Source organism: Nannobrachium achirus, assembly GCF_963921795.1.
Source record: "Nannobrachium achirus genome assembly, chromosome: 4".
NCBI lineage: Eukaryota > Metazoa > Chordata > Actinopteri > Myctophiformes > Myctophidae > Nannobrachium > Nannobrachium achirus.
Genome location: NC_137813.1, coordinates 20,978,143 through 20,994,657, shown reverse-complemented (window position 1 = coordinate 20,994,657; position 16,515 = coordinate 20,978,143). Strand labels below are relative to the sequence as shown.

The window sequence follows — 16,515 nt, the reverse complement described above, 5'->3', positions numbered from 1 at the left end:
AAAAACAGATGAATGTGCCCATGATCACGGAAAACACAACTACATGCTATCATCCACATTTATTCAACATTGAATAAATACGTTTTTCACAGGACAGTGTAACTTGTTTTTTTTCCCCAGGTTAATCAACCAGCACTCCATCCATCCATCCATCTTCAACCGCTTATCCAGAATCGGGTCGCGGGGGTAACAGTTCCAACTGAGACCTCCAGATTTCCTTATCCCGAGCAACTTCCTCCACTCCCTCAGGGAGTATACCGAGGCGTTCCCAAGCCAGTCTGGAGATATAATCCCTCCACCTGGTCTTTGGTCTGCCACGGGGTCTCCTCCCAGTGGGACGTGCATCGAGGACCTATAAATAGAAGTCTACAGCACAGTAAAAAAAAAAAAAAAACATTGGTGTAAAGTAACTAAGTAGATTTACTTAAGTACTGTACAAAGGAGATTTTCAGGTATTTGTACTTTACTTGAGTATTTCCTGTTTTCAGTACTTATTTACTCCACTACATCTGGGATCCAAATATTTTACTTTTACTCTTACAAAGTTAACTTTAGTTACTTGTTACTTTGGAGATATAAATGTTTATACTATAAAACATACATTAATACATTAACATACATAAAAAAAAAGAAGTTGTCCTTTAACTTCTTCGGTGCCATATGTAAAGTCGGACCTCTTATATTGCCGGTTCGCCACCAAAGGGTTAAAAAAATAGTGTGCACACTGGTGTACGAATTCGTGCACATATGATGCACTATGCATGTACACGCTTTTCACAGCTTTCAAACAAAGAAATCCGCTTGGAAATCCGTTCAGGCATTCAGGAGATAGCAGCCCAGCCCTTATGTTTTCTTCAAATGTAAACAAACATGGCTGCATCCATGTTTGAAAGATAGGGTTGGTATGGGGGTTAAACATGCAATTTCGCGATCGCGATCATGCCTAGTACATTGTTGGAGGTCCAAAAGGTATTTTTGAAAAAAAAAAAAATTACAGGCCAGGCGGGGCGCCTGGCCTGTAAAGTGCTGCAGGAAACCCTGGGGTTTATTGGGTTATCCTTTTAGCATTCCTTTGTATAAATATGTGCCATACGCGCCTTTTCTTTTTGCAATAATACAAGCAGATTAGATTCAACCCATTAAGACCTGATTTAAAAAAAATAGCAGATCTGTTTCAGTCTGCAGAGTATTATATTTGTGTCTCAGTGCACTTGCACGACAGCGTTGTGGTTGTCAGAGAGACATTTGGCAGGAAATGTGTGTCTGGTTTCAACGGCCAGCAGCTTCCTCCCTAAATGGTAGGTGGAGCGGTATGGTAAAAGGAGGCAGGCTTGCCAGACAACTAGTTCAACCAATAGCACGCTCACACATCAGCTCCCGCTCAAGCAGCTCCCGCTCACGCGATCTGCATCCGTGTGTCCTCAACTGGCCTCTCATCTCAATGGTCCACGCGAGAACACTGGATACATCAACAACTTGATCGCGCGCAAACTTGACTGTGTCTTCTTGCAAACAAAGTTTACTTTATCGTAACTTCTCAAAGCCAAAGGAAAGCCCTTATGTATACATGTATTTGAGGTTCCTCCCCGTCCTTTACCAGAATCGACCTGCTGGGTGGACGATCCGCCGTTAGCGATCACTTCTTACCTTTGCTTTGGTGAACATTCTATCCAAAAAGTGAAGGTTTTCTGCTTCCGAAAGGAGCATTTAAAATTAACAAATCGTCATGGTGTTATTATTATTAAAAAGTATGTAGCAAGTTGGTTGGTCTGTTGTAGTCGTTAACTGCTAAGCTCACAAACTACGCAGTACGCTAAAACAATGCATCACACAGCATGGGCAATGTTCTGCCTTTATATCTGCTCTGCCATATATGCCCATGTGCAATGTTTTTTTTTTTTTTTTTTTTTTTTTACATGACAATTAAGGTTCTTGGACGTTCTTTTAGACCACAGTCCAAAGACCTTTTCTGGCCGCGACGCACAAAATAATCATATTTTAACCCCCCCACCCTGACGAGCATTAAGAGTTGAGGCATTACATTTTGTTAGGCCTGAAACATGGCGGTCGTAGGATTGACATGACACAGATGGAATATTGATCTGAGTTTAATGATCATTATAACAATGTCCTGCCAATCCAATTATGTCAGGATGTTGATGGGGTGTCATTAAAATTAATGTTGACATGGCATACTGACTATCTAGAAAATAAAAACATGGCACTTCATTTACCCCTGCTATATGTAGGTTTATTTACTGTTGAGTGAGAAAACAGTGTTGCATATTAAGTTAATCATCTGGGGACCCCCCCAAAATAATTTGGGGTCCCAATCCACTGTTTGAATTTTGGCTTGGGTGGATGGTCGGACTGGATGGGCTTCAGAGTGCGCTTGTGGTTACCAATCCAATTCTGAAAGAGACCAAATTAAAGTAGCCATGTCATGAGATGGCGTCTGTTGTCCATGCGGCAACTTATAAGCTCTCAGTTCAGTTCGGTATTGCAGCATGCTCAGGCTACATAGGAAACGCATAGTAACAAAGCTACACACACACTCATGCTTAAAGATGGTTCGTCCATGTACGGACATGTTGATGACCTCTGAACATCACAGGCGTGTAGTGCTATACCGATGGCCGGAAAATCTGACGGCACAGATATTCGATGTCCCAGTGTCCGAGTATGCCCGCCAACTTTGACTCACCCTAGCTAGGGTTTGCACCTAGGGTGAGTCCTGTGTCCTGTAGGCCTATAAGTCTCTTTTGTTTGTTTAAAACACAATTTTGTATGCATTTTTGGATGTATTGTACATTACTACTTTTACCTCCACTAGAAAGGGGATTTCAAACATACAGTATACTGTAGTGAAAAGTGCAGTAAACTGACTGTAGTGTCCTGGGGTGAACTGTTTACCTGCTAAAAGAAGTCTCCTCAGCACATTGCTGAGGACCAGGTTTATTCAAGGGACAACAAGTCTCAACTTAAATTGTTGCATAAAAACAAGAGGATGGCTGCAGGCAGCATTCTTTAACCTCTGTGGCTGTGCAAGATAAACACTATGATTATGACATGCTTTTTAAAAATGTTCCCCTTTTGTATAATAATTCCCTGTGTTCTATCCGTCTTTCAATGTTAGATGAGATCGATACATAAAGTGGTTCCTGTGTAAATAAGCCGAAAAGCTTATAAGGATCTATTTTTAGTTGACCTTGTACCAGTGATTTGTTCTGTCATGAAACCGTACCCAAGTAAACTTCTGATAAAGTCTTCAATCAATCAATCAATAGAAATTAAATAAAAACTAAGCTACGATGACTAAAACTAAGACTAAATATATTAAATATATATTTGTCAACAAATTAAAAACTAAACTGGAAAGTTAGGGAGGAACAAGTGGAGAAAATCTACTTTGGATATATTGTACTACTTTTACCTCCACTACATTAGAAAGGGGAGTTCAAACATATAGTGAAAATTGCAGTAAACTGACTCCTGTAGTGTCCTGGGATGAACTGTCTACCTGCTAAAAGAAGTCTCCTCCTTCCCGATCAGCACATTCCTGAGGACCAGGTTTCTTCTAGGGACAACAAGTCTCAACTTAAATGGTTGCATAAAAACAAGAGGATGGCTTCAGCATTCTTTAAAGTCTGTGTAAGATAAAGATGATTATGACTGCTTTTTAATTGTCCCCCTTTTGTTACTGACAATTCCCTATGCAAAGTACTGTGTTCTATCTGTCTGTCTTTCAATGTTATATGAGATACATACAGTGGTTCCTGTGTAAATAAGCAGAAACGCTTACTAGGATCTCTTTTTAGTTGACCTTGTACCAGTGATTTGTTCTGTCATGAAACTGTACCTTTCCTATGCAAACTTCTGATAGTCTTCATTCAATCAATCATTCAATAGAAATGAAATAAAAACTAAGCTACAATGACAAAAACTAAGACTAAATATATTGAAAACTTCGTCAACAAATTAAAAACTAGACTGAAAAGTTAGGGAGGAACAAGTGGAGAAAATCCAATTAGTCGTCTTTATATTTAGTGACTAAAACTAGACTAATGCTAAAACCTTTCAGATTACTAAAAAGTGACTAAAACCAAATCAATTTGTATTCAAAAGATTTTGACCGGGAAAATGTAGGTCGGAATCAACACTGAAAGACACATATTCTGACATGTTTTACCTAAGTAAAAGTGTCAGTGTTCCCTATTGTAGAAACTAGAATTTATATTAATACTTATGATCGCAAATTTTTACAGTTTACACATTTCAAACTCAACCTCAAGTCTTATCTGAAGCGTTCTGTTCTCACTTCAGTGACGTGCCATGTACAGTTTCCGTTGGTGGTAGTGAAGCACAGGAAGTGGTGTACAACAATTGAGTTTTAAAAAGAAGCTTTCTTGCTCACCCCTCCTCACCCCAAAGCCACACATGCACGCACGAAAACAGTGAGAAAATGAAACGACAGTGAGCGAGACACATTAATCCGGATGGGAACCCAAATGCATTTGGGTCCCCATCCGGAATCAATGGGGGTAAATTTACTATAATCAAATGTTTGTCTTAGGGAATGCGACAAATACAAAAAAGTATTATTGAACTCAAGTCTCCATGGCGTTAGTTATCAATTTTGGGGGGTGAACTACTTTAAATGTGTGTCGGTAGCCTAAAACTTTAACACTGTCAGAAATGTTGCTTAAACCTAACCTCAAAACCTTGAGGTACAACAGTACACACACACACACACGTACGCACGCACGCACGCACGCACGCACACACGCACACACACACACACACACACGCACCCTTTTCCTGCATGAAAGATATGTTTTTCTTAAATGGTTCTTTAAAAAGGCTACACCAATAAGACAGGATGGAGACTCCAACAAGATAACCATATTGTGAGGACACTGGTTCTGGTACTCAGGAGATAACTGTAAGTGAGTAAATCATTCACTGCATTCACATTATCGCATTTGCCTCATCGTTTGGAAATGAGCACAAAGTATGCACGTCGTACAAGTTTCTCAGCAATCGCGCGCTGCATTTGTGATGTGACATTTTTATGTTGAGGCATTTTGTTCAAACCGAGCCACTCCTGCAAACAATATCTGTATTCATCATTAAATATAATTTCATTCATTTTGTGTGGTGAAGTCTCTTATAAGTTGAATTAGAAATCTACTGCCAGTGACCTTGTCGCTGCAGTCACTTTCCATGTGGCAGCATCTGAAACAGTCCGTGGTTTGGGATGACTACGATCTTTGGTGTTTCTGTGAGATTTGTCATATGTTTTGAATGTAGGGAAGCTCAGATCCACTGATGGGCTCTGCTGTCAGTACGACCCTTTGCATTGCTTTGGTTGAGGTCAATACGGTTCCCATACCAAGCATAACGCGGCCATTGTGCCTAAACCTAACCCTAATCCTAACTCTCACTTGCAGGCTGTCGATACTCAAACACAACCTACTCCAGGTAAGAGAGGCGTTGGCCGATGGAATTGATGTGTTTATAGGAGCTTCTTTCTCCACCTTTTTGTATCAGGAAATCATTTGTGAATCTCTTAAGTGTGGGGGCTTGTCTGTGAACGTTGAATGAATGTTGCATTCATCCGTTTCTATTTTCTACTCATTGCTGTAACCTGTCTAAATACCCTTTTTGTGGTTGTTTTCACAGGTTAGTGTCTGATCTGCAAGATGTGGACCATGGTGGGATTATCAGGAGTTCTGCTGGTTCTGTTCGTACAGACTGTTACTGCCAGACCAGGTAAACTGACTCTTAAGCCTTTTAGGCCTAGAATTATTTAATGCTTTAACTGTTGAAAAACAGCAGATATACAAGCTCACAGTGCGGCACCGAGTGCCACACTGTAAGCTTGTAGATCTGCTATTTTTTGAAAAATCTTGATTGTGAAGTGATGACTCATTACTAAACCATAATTTTGTGGGGATGCTTTTAGCCCAGCCCGTGCAAAACAAATGCTTGCAATGGATTCTAAATCATGAAAAACCATTGGTTTCTTGGTTTGACTCCTCACATTAGGGTGCATCAAAATAGACATTTGTAACCTGCTGATCTGTTCCAGAGATAAAAGTGTTCCAATTCAAGTTGTTACAACATACGCAAAATGTGTTTGCATTACGTGTTGATTTAGAGGTACAATGGCCTTGGCTTGCAAAACAATTTTTTTTTATGTTACTCCTACAAATTGTGCCCATAAATCACACACGTCGGAAGTCCTTGGTATTCAATTCATGGACATAACAAATAGCAAGCAAAAAAAAAGAAAACACCAACATTCAAATATCTTCGCGATTATAAAAACAACAATATAGCTGCAAGCAGCGATAAAGTGGCCAAAGCCAAAAACACCTCAAATCATGAACACAGCCTGCAATGTGTGTGTGAAATTTTGCAAGCACATTCCCAATATGTCAAGGAACAGATACCACCCTTCTCACATTGGCCTGTTATAGCGCCACCAGCGGGTCAACTTTTGCATAACACATTTTTGGAACAAAATGGACAATCTTTGACGTCAGTAACGTCAAAGTGAGCACTGCCTGCGATCTTGACATTTTGCACTTTCATAGCCATTGTTTTCTGGCTTGAAGCGAGCCCACAATTGTTTCGAAGGAACAATATTTTCTAGTTTCTTTTAGTAATCATTGCTAAGAGTTTGTTCAGTAACAGGGATCTCCAGCATTTTCAGGTCATTATACAAGATGTTTGATCAGGAGAGAAGGTGACACGTTTAACCTAAACAGACTGGTGAAGAAAGCAGGCTCTGTCGTTGGGTCCTCTGTGCAGGGGGTGGAGGAAGTAACCAGGGTGCGCACTGCGAAGAAGCTAGATTCCATCTTGGAGAACTCCTCCCACCCCCTCCATCTAGAGATCACCAGTTACTGGAGTAAGAGAGGAAACGACCGCTTTTCCTACCCAGTACGGAGATGTGAGAGATTAGGAAAATCTTTTGTACCGGCTGCCCTTAAGCTGTACAACGAGACACATAACGGACGCTTGAAAAGGTCTCCCTTCCTAACTTAGACTTATGGAACCATTGCTGTATTGACTTTGACCTCTAAGGAACTATTGCTGTATTGACTTTGACCTCTAAGGACCCTCCAGGAAGAGTGCTCATGTGCGCCTTGCAGTGACACGCTTCCTAGTTTCTTCTTTTTTCGCACTGATTTTTGACACTGCACTATTAGGTTGTTAGTGTTGGTAGTTTCTGAGTATTTTTGCTTTGTTTAACAATGACAGTGAGATACTTGTTTGCACTAACTAGCATTGACTGCTATGGTCTCTTTTGCAAGACACTTTATGTATATATATATACTTATATATTATTCGCCCCCTCTATTGATGCACCTTCTCTTTATTGGTACTGTACTGCTCTTGTCTTTGTTTTTGTTTTTTTCCCTCTTATCTATCTTTTCTTACGTCTCTGTAACTTTGTAAATAACTGTATACTGCTGTGCTACTTCTGGACAACTGAATTTCCCCCTTGGGATAATAAAGGTATCTATCTATCTATCTATCTACCTATCCAGTAGGAGACACAAAGAGTTTAATTTGTGTGAATTCAAGTCTCCATGGGTGAGTCATCGATAGATTACTGTTAAGAGCCATAGCTTATACTGTAGGCCATACATGGGCAAATTTAATACCGGAATACTGATATATCATTGATTTCAGCTGTTACAATTCCAAACATGACCTGCTACTATCTTAGTAGCTTAATGACTGGTAGTATTAAAATGTATTTTATTTTTGTATGTCCAAAGTATTTGTATTTAAGTTCATAACGTTAACATAAGTACTGTAGTATATAACTAAATGCGTTGGAAATTAAATCAAAATGTTAGATTTCAGGATTCCAATTAAAAAATAACAAAAAAGTATTCAGGATTCCAATTCAAAAGAAGCAAAAATAGCCGATCTACAAGCTCAAAACGCATCGCAGCGCGATGCGTTTTGAGCTTGTAGATCTGCTATTTTTGCTTCTTTTGTATAAGATACTAGAATGACAAAGTAGAACGTAAATGCAATATGCAATGTGGCCCTCTGGAGTGAAGGTGGAAATATAGTGGCCCTCGCCATCATCAAAGTTGCCCACCCCTGCTGTAGGCCTATTTGATTTACCGGTACGTATGTTTTAGTGAAGGACATAATGTAGCATAATGTTTGGGACCTCACCGGCTAATCCTTATAGTGGAGGGTGAGGTCCATATTGTAAAGGCAGAGCTGGCCCATAGCTGGCCCATAGGGCTGTGCCATCGGTAAAACCTGTTCATCGGTACAATAAAGCACAGGTGATGCCGATAATAGAAAGGCGACCCCTACAACCTCACAACGCATTGCGTCGTGAGTTTGTAGACCTGCTCATTTTGAAAATTGTAAAAAATATTTAAAATGTTTGGTGAAAAATGTGTGAGGAAAAAAATACTTCTACTAAAACAATCAGTACCATGATCAATATGCAAATCCTAGAGTCCAGGGACTCTGCCCCCTGAATAATCATTTGCTCTGAACCAACACACTGAGTACAGCTGAGCTTGAAGCAAGCTTCAGCAGAAATCAGGATGGAGGCTTACTGGGTTCTAGTGGGTCTACTCTGTTTGTGTGGACTCTCCCTCAGTCAAGGTAATAACTGTTTGTTTCTCTATTCATGCAAATTTACCCCTTAAAAGCTACCAATACGTACTGTGTGTGTGTGTGTGTGTGTGTGTGTGTGTGTGTGTGTGTGTGTGTGTGTGTGTGTGTGTGTGTGTGTGTGTGTGTGTGTGTGCGTGCGTGCGTGCGTGCGTGCGTGCGTGCGTGCATGTACGCACATTGTTTTCCCATTTGTCCAGGGTGTGAGCTAAACCTCCTTGAGAACACTGACTTCCCAGGAACAGATATAACACATGTGTATTCTCCTGATGTGGAACACTGCCAGATGATGTGCACTCAGCATCCAAAGTGCCTCTTCTTCACTTTTCTACGACCCGACTGGACCAGAGACGGCAGGTAAGTTACAGGAATGTAATGCCTCCTTTGAAGTATGTTATTCTGTGTAGAATGGTTTTAAAGGCCTGGGCCGCTGACACAGCGGTCCAGGCACCTAGGCAAGAATGCAGCTTGACAGCGCGACACAGGTTCGAGCCCCGATCCCGATGGCCTTTGCTGCGTGTCACTCCCCATCTTTCTCTCCCCATTTCCTGTCAGCCTGCTGTTATGTCCTATCCATAATAAAGGCATAAAAACCCTAAAACAAATCTTAAATACAGCTCAAATTAAATTGTCATGATTTTGAATTGACTAGAAATGTAAACAGCACATACTGTACACCCAAATCCTGTGTTTATATTACATCAGTGTACACTTAACTTATAACTCATAGACTGATTGAGACGTCTCAATCAGTCTTTTCCTAGTCCTAGAATTATTGGAGTTACATGTAGTAAGGGGATTTTATAAGATATTTGACCAATCTGCGAAGTAAATCGTTACCAAGAAATGTCTTCACATAATGTGTTTCTAAAGGTGTGTAATAATATGTACTAAAAGGTTGAAATTCAACTCCCAGGGGAAACCTCATAAAAAAATGATTTGTGTTTGTGTCCCATTAATTTACTATACAGGAAAACAATACAAAAAAATAACTATGCTTTAAGTAGCATGTGAGGGGTCAAACTAGGGGTTTTTCATGATGCTGAATCCATTGCAAGCATTTGTTTTGCGTGAAAAACATTCCTTGGGCTAAAAACGGACCCACAAAACGATGGTTTAGTGATGAATCCTCACTTTTCACCATTTTGTAGGGGCCATTTGTAGCCCACAGAATGTTTTTTGTCTAAAACAAATGCTTGCAATGGATTCAGCATCATGAAAACCCCTAGTTTGACCCCTCACATGCTACTTAAAGCATATTTATTTTTGAGTGGTGGTCTCACCACTCCTGTGATTCGCTTTCACGATGTTACTGGCTGGCCGTGTATGTCTGTCGCCTGCCCGTGTATGTCTGTCGCCTGCCAATCTGCCATACCTCTCCAGACCAGGAGAGGGACACACAGACCACAAACACACACACGTTAAAGGAGGGGCGCTATTGAGCAGGCAGACACACACACACACACACACACACACACACACACACACACACACACACACACACACACACACACACACACACACACCTTGCAATACATGTATTTGACTCTTTTTATTTGACCACCACTCAGTTCACAAGGTGTGATTTTTGTATTGTTTTCCTGTATAGTAAAGTTAATGGGACACAAACACAAATCATTTTTTATGAGGTTTCCCCCGGGAGTTGAATTTCAACCTTTTAGTACTTATTATTACGTACCTTTAGAAAAACATTGGTGAAGAAATTTCTTGGTAACGATTTACTTCGCAGATTTTCTTATGTTCCCCTTACTAATGGTGTAGATAGCATAAATCACCGGCCAGGGTGCTTTCTCTTCAGCTGAATGAAGTCTACATTGTTGTTATTATTATTAGGTTCTGGTTTAATAGACCAGTACCACTTGCTGAAAGGTATGGAAAGGGAGGTGGACCAGCCCACTTCCTGGTCCTGGAGCACTTAAGTGTTCCAGTGAAAAGATGACTTCTAAAGTAATAAATAAAATCAACCAACGAACTTGTTTCCTACAGAGGATCGCCCCAATGGTCAATTTCAACACACTGAAGACCATAGCTGGTGCAATAATCCAGCCCCTCTTTGACTACGGAGTCCACGTTTGGTATCGTGATGCCCCACAAGCCCTGAAAACTAAACTCCAAACAGCCCAAAATAAACTAATTAGGGTACTGCTTAACCTTCCCTATCAGACTCACCTCACCGCTACTCACCAGTTAAGAGTTGGGTGGCTCAGAGTAGATGACAGAGTACAGCAACTTGCAATGGGCCTGGTGTACAAGATACACTACACCACTATGATACCCAAGTACCTGTCGAAATACTTTATAAACATTAAGGATGTCCATAATTACAACACCAGAGGCAGCGCCACAGATCACTTTCAACCCAGAGTCAAAACCAACAAAGGGTCAAACTCTTTTTTCTGCTATACCACCAAAATGTGGAAAGCCTTACCGAAGGCCATAAAGGAGTGTGGATCACTAGCATCCTTTAAAACTGCCCTGAAAAACCACTTACAGGCAGCAGCCGTTCGCAACTGGTAAAACAAACTAACCTAGCCCAACCCTACCCTCCCCTGCCCCTTCTTTGTATATACTTACTTACTTACTGTTTAGACTCTTTTTTTTTGTTCTCTCATTTTTCTTTTCTTTACATATCTACTGCATAGTACTGTGTTCTATTCGTCTGTCATTCAATGTTATATGAGATACTTAAATGGTTTCCTGTGGAAATAAGCTTAGTCTTTTCATGGATCTCCTTTTAGTAGACCTTGTACCAGTGAACTGTACCGTCATGAAACTGTACCTTTTCCTATGCAAACTTCTAATAAAGTCTTCAATCAATCAATCAAACCCTGTAACCGATGACCCTCTCAGCTGACCGAATTATCCACTGCTGTCTGCAGCCTGTCCTTGGCAGTGAAGATAACAAACCAGCTTGTGGCTGGATGCGAACCACTAGTTATGAGCACAGAAATGTTAAAGAGCTGTCCTGAATCATCTACCACCCAGATTACATTCCGTATTAGGATATTCTGCTTTCAGTTGAATCCCAACCCTGGTCCTTGGGGATACATAGTAGATGTTTTGGCGGTCTCATCAGGCTTTCAAGTTTTTTACTGTTACTAAAATGAGGAAAAACTTGAAATGAAACCAGAGGGTAACCATACATATTTACGGCAGGCCAGTTATACATTAACTTGAACTACTGCAGATGTTACAGCCATTACAGTTTGTGATACTCTGTTCTGTTGTAAATCTACTGTACAAGTTGTTGCACAATAGGCCGTTTGCGATTGCAGTCTGTTCTATTTACACACCCAGACTTTATTTTAGTCAAGCATCGGAGACTTTGACATTTGATTTGCATTTGCCAATGTTTTTCATACTCCAGGCATTTCTTCTGCTACCTGAAGCACACTGCCACTGGACAGCCCAATGTACAGACGCCACTGCTTGGTGTGACCTCTGGCTACTCTCTGAAACCTTGCAGTCCTAAACCTGGTATGTGGTCAGCTAAGAGTTTGTCACCACCTTGAATGAAAATAAAAGCCTGTGTACCGAGGCTAGCCCCATCTTGACCACATATCGTTGTTGTTGGGTGGAAACCTTCCAAAAACGTTCGTTTTGTATTTATCATTTTAAAAATGATTTAAACTAGATAGAATAGCTGATCTACAAGCATGAGGCGTTGTTATCTGCTATTTTAACTAGTTTTGTGTGTGACTTGTATGATGAAGCAGGGCTTTACTTTATCTCCTATAGTCTTGTAAATATGTAACAGTTTGAGGCATTTATACTTTACCCAAGTGTTCAACCTTTTTTTAAATACTTTATACATTCTACTACCGGTATATTGCATTTAAAAAAAATTGAATTAGATACTAGTTACTTTTCAGATTTGGATTAGATTATTATTACACAACACTGAACCTCACAACGGATTGTGGCATAAGTAAGTGTGTAGATGATCTATTTTCGCTATTTGTCGTGCAACAAAATATTATGGTTTAAGTGGCTAAGCTATAGTATTAATACCTGCTGTATTTTTCAGGGTCCTATTCTGCACAAAATGTGTCCTGTATAATTGTGTAGCCTGCTTTGTCAACAATTCTGTATTGGGTTGACACTGTACCTCATCATGCATGCTGAGGTAATGTAAAATCGGTGAAAACTCCCTTCTATACTTTACTGTCTGCCAGATGTCTGTCTGTCTCCGGCGTATGAGAATATTGACTTCCCCGGAGCAGACTACCGCGCTCTGTTCACAGCAGACTATGAGCAGTGCCAGAAATCCTGCACCCAAGACCCTGGCTGTGAGTTCTTCACATTTGTCAATGGACTCTTCAGTAGAGAGGATATCAGGTAAATCATTACATGCACCTTTCTCAAATGGTAGACCTTTAACTTGGAAAACCTTGGTATCACCTCAACATCCATTAAGAAGTGTCCGTGGAATTATAATAATTTATAAAATACGTGTTTGGTTCAATGGCTTTTAGCTCCTCTAACAGCGGGTATTGAAGGATGGCGATCTGTAAATCTATCCATCTATCCACAACTTTGGTCCCAACAAACCACTTGCTAGATTTACGTGGAATTTGCTGTGCAACTTCAATGAACCTGAACTGGTGTCCTTTCCTATAGCCTCGCATAGCCAGACTAATCTGCCATTGCAAAGAAAAAGTGCCCTTTCTTGACAGCCTGGCTGGCCTTGGTTCAAAATACCATCTTGTTTTGCACACAATTATGTCAAAATTGAATCGCTGGTAAAATGTATATGGTAATTGTAAAAAAAAAAGGCAAAGGTCTGTATTTAAAATAATTCTTGCTGAAGATTGTGGAAATTCTGTTTGTAGATACAAGTGCCATCTAAAATTCAGCTGGACAGTACCCAAGCTTGCAATGTAAACGCAAAAGCTGGCGTGGTCTCAGGATTCTCCCACAGATTGCACCAAGCCCACCAGAATATGCGTATGTTGACACGCACATACTGTACACTACATACACAAACACAGCTATTGCTTCACTGTTGATCAAACAAGTATGGAATTGTTCAAATTGTTCAAACATAATGTGTGTGTGTGTGTGTGTGTGTGTGTGTGTGTGTGTGTGTGTGTGTGTGTGTGTGTGTGTGTGTGTGTGTGTGTGTGTGTGTGCATGCACTGCAGCATGTCAGACCAAGATGTTTGCAAACACAGCTATCCAAGGACATGACCTCGCCAGATCACTGATCACCAGATCACTCGCCAGAGCCTGTGTTCTAATCATCCACTCTGCACCTACTTCACCTACTTCAATGACACTGACAAAAGGTGAATAGCTGAATCTGTGGGCCACATTGCAAAAATGGGGCCAGTTGATAAAACAACAACATTAATTATACTTGAAAACTTTCATTGGCACCTTGTATTGTCGCGAAAGCATCCGTCCATTTTAGGTTAAAGTGACTATCTTTCTGAGGCTAATCTTTGTGCTGTTCTGAATGAGGCAGGCGAGTCCGAGGTGACTGGACATGGTTCCTCTGCATTGAATGAGTGGACACAGTTTTGCCTTTCAGGATTATTCTTCATGTAACAGTAATGTAATTAATCAAGATAGATAATAACTTCATTCTGTCTAAAACATACATACCGGTACATACACATGCTGTGTCTGCAGCAGCTAAAAGTCCTTGGCATTATGATTCCAGGTTCCGTTGCTACCTGAAGAACAATGCAAATCATATGGTGACTAAAGTTAATGAAGCAGCCGTCTCTGGAATACCAACTCACGCCTGTCAGCCCGATAACAGTATGTACTTGTCTAACTGCAAAAAGAAAACAACTGAATAATTAATTCCAATATTGGAATCTACTCATAAGTATAAATACTTGGTGTATCCGCAAAAATGAAGAAAAAGGTGTGTCCATATGTCCTTCCGTCTGTCCATTCTTATGTCCATACATGTATATCTGTCCATCTGTCGGTCGGCCTGTCCATATGTACGTCCCTATGTTCATCCCAACGTTGTGAAAGAGACATCTTGTGAACCTCTCCAGGGGATTTCATGATATTTGGCTGTTTTGGCATATAAATGAAACGTCCACTTGGACTCACAGATGAACTGATATCGAGCCAGGGTAGACACGTACAGTATTGGCAGAGGCCTATGAGATCATTCATTCATTTTCCTATTTCCTGTTTAGTTGTCCCAAGCAACATCATTCTGTCTCTGTCATGCTCTCTCTATAGGCTGGATGAAGGCGGTGTATGAAGGCGTAGATTTCCAGGGATCTGATATGCGTTATGTGTTACTGGACGATCCAGACACCTGCCAGAGAAACTGTACTGAAGACCACAACTGTCAGTTCTACACCTACGTCAATGAGGCCTTCTTTGACTCAAGATATTGGTATGTTTTATACGGACAAACACACACAGACAAAAATACAGCCTAGAATTATTGAATGCTTTAACGGTGCCGCGCTGTGAGCTTGTAGATCTGCTATTTTTGAAAAAGTTGTGAAAATGTGTGCAAATCTTTGAATATATGTATTTTTAAAGCGAACGTTTGTAACTCAAATTTTGCTTCTGGGGGTGGTCCCTGGAACTAGATATTTTGAGATGGGTGGTCCGTGGCCAAATAAATATCAGTTTGGGGTTCCTTCACATGAAAAGGTTTGAGAACCACTGACATAGTAGTCTCTCAAGAACAGACTAACTGAGCTCCAGTTAAGTGAAAAGGACCTTTTCTTTGACAATGGCTAGCCAGATTGCTGACATAGAAACATAGGTTTTTCAAAAAGACACTTATAGAATCGGGTCAAAATTCTGATTTTCACAATTTTTCAAAAAATAGCAGATCTACAAGCTCGCAGCGCGGCACTTGGTGCCGCACTGTGAGCTTGTATATCTTTGAAAAATGAAAGTATAAAATAGGTTTAATGTTATTGTCTGAAACATATCAATGTCGCCCCAAATGTTGCCCAGATACAATTATTTGTTTGAAAAGTTACAGTAGTTAGTTAGAATCTCTAGTTCTGATGATACATTTTGTACCATGTTAACTTGCTAATTTAACCCATTTAAACCGGTTTATACCTTTCAATCCATTACAGCATTTGTATAATTTTTTTTCTGTTGCTACCGTATATTAGCAACATTTATTTATTTATTTATTTTAATAGAAATGTTTAGTTTACAAAAGTTTAGAAAAAGTTTCAGATAGAAATTTCATCACCATTAAATATGAATTACATATGCCATATCGAAATATTACGATTTCCAAAATCCTCAGTCTCATATCATGTTATCGATATTGTCCATCCCTGTGTATGCTAACATTACACACCCATATGCACCTGGAACTAATATTTTTGTCAATTGTTTATGCATTATTTAAAACTGTGTTTGATGTTGTATTTCAGGCGTCGCTGCTACCTGAAGAGGGTAATACCATGCCTGCTCCTCCCAGAGTTACCAAACTGCATAACGTTTTGTCTGGATTCTCCCTGAAGAATTGTCAGACTCCTCCCTGAAGAAGAGACCCCGCCGCCCGCCCCCCCCCCCCCCCCCCCCCCCCCCCAAACCCCCCCCCCCCAGGCAGTTCCTCCCCAACCTGGAGGTGCTGTATGGAAGCAGTGTTTTTTTATCGCCCAAGCATTCCTGCAAATCCCCCCCCCCCCTCACACCCAGCACTCTCCTCTACTCTCTAAATCCAAATCTTTTTCTCTTCAGTGTTTCCCCTCCTGTGTTTTTGTTTGTTTTGTTTTGTTTGTCAACCTGTTTTTCCTTGTGTTTGTTGTTTTTGTTTGACCACCCTGAATTGTTGCGCAGGTTTTCCAAGATAGCGCCGCCCATGGCTGCTGTGGTGACTAC

At 40.5% G+C, this 16,515-nt stretch overlaps 1 protein-coding gene across 1 annotated transcript; it reads left to right on the top strand.

Annotated features, from left to right (window-relative positions):
- Positions 1-8,541: 8,541 nt before the first annotated feature.
- Positions 8,542-16,187, top strand: LOC308283694 (plasma kallikrein-like). Its single transcript, XM_080724162.1, has 9 exons — positions 8,542-8,652; positions 8,862-9,018; positions 12,050-12,159; positions 12,858-13,020; positions 13,515-13,629; positions 13,827-13,970; positions 14,348-14,448; positions 14,890-15,049; positions 16,065-16,187. The coding sequence occupies exons 1-5, from the start codon at positions 8,592-8,594 to the stop codon at positions 13,564-13,566; spliced, it is 543 nt and encodes a 180-aa protein (XP_080580288.1). The 5' UTR covers positions 8,542-8,591; the 3' UTR covers positions 13,567-13,629; positions 13,827-13,970; positions 14,348-14,448; positions 14,890-15,049; positions 16,065-16,187.
- The last annotated feature ends 328 nt before the right edge of the window (positions 16,188-16,515 follow it).

What these genes read in the sequence shown, in the direction of transcription:
- LOC308283694 (XM_080724162.1), top strand. Translation starts at nt 8,592, where the DNA reads ATGGAGGCTTACTGGGTTCTAGTGGGTCTACTCTGTTTGTGTGGACTC. An exon ending in ACCTTGCAGTCCTAAACCTG is followed by an intron (nt 12,160 to 12,857) that starts GTATGTGGTCAG and finishes ACTGTCTGCCAG; the next exon opens with ATGTCTGTCTGTCTCCGGCG. An exon ending in TTCAGTAGAGAGGATATCAG is followed by an intron (nt 13,021 to 13,514) that starts GTAAATCATTAC and finishes TTCTGTTTGTAG; the next exon opens with ATACAAGTGCCATCTAAAAT.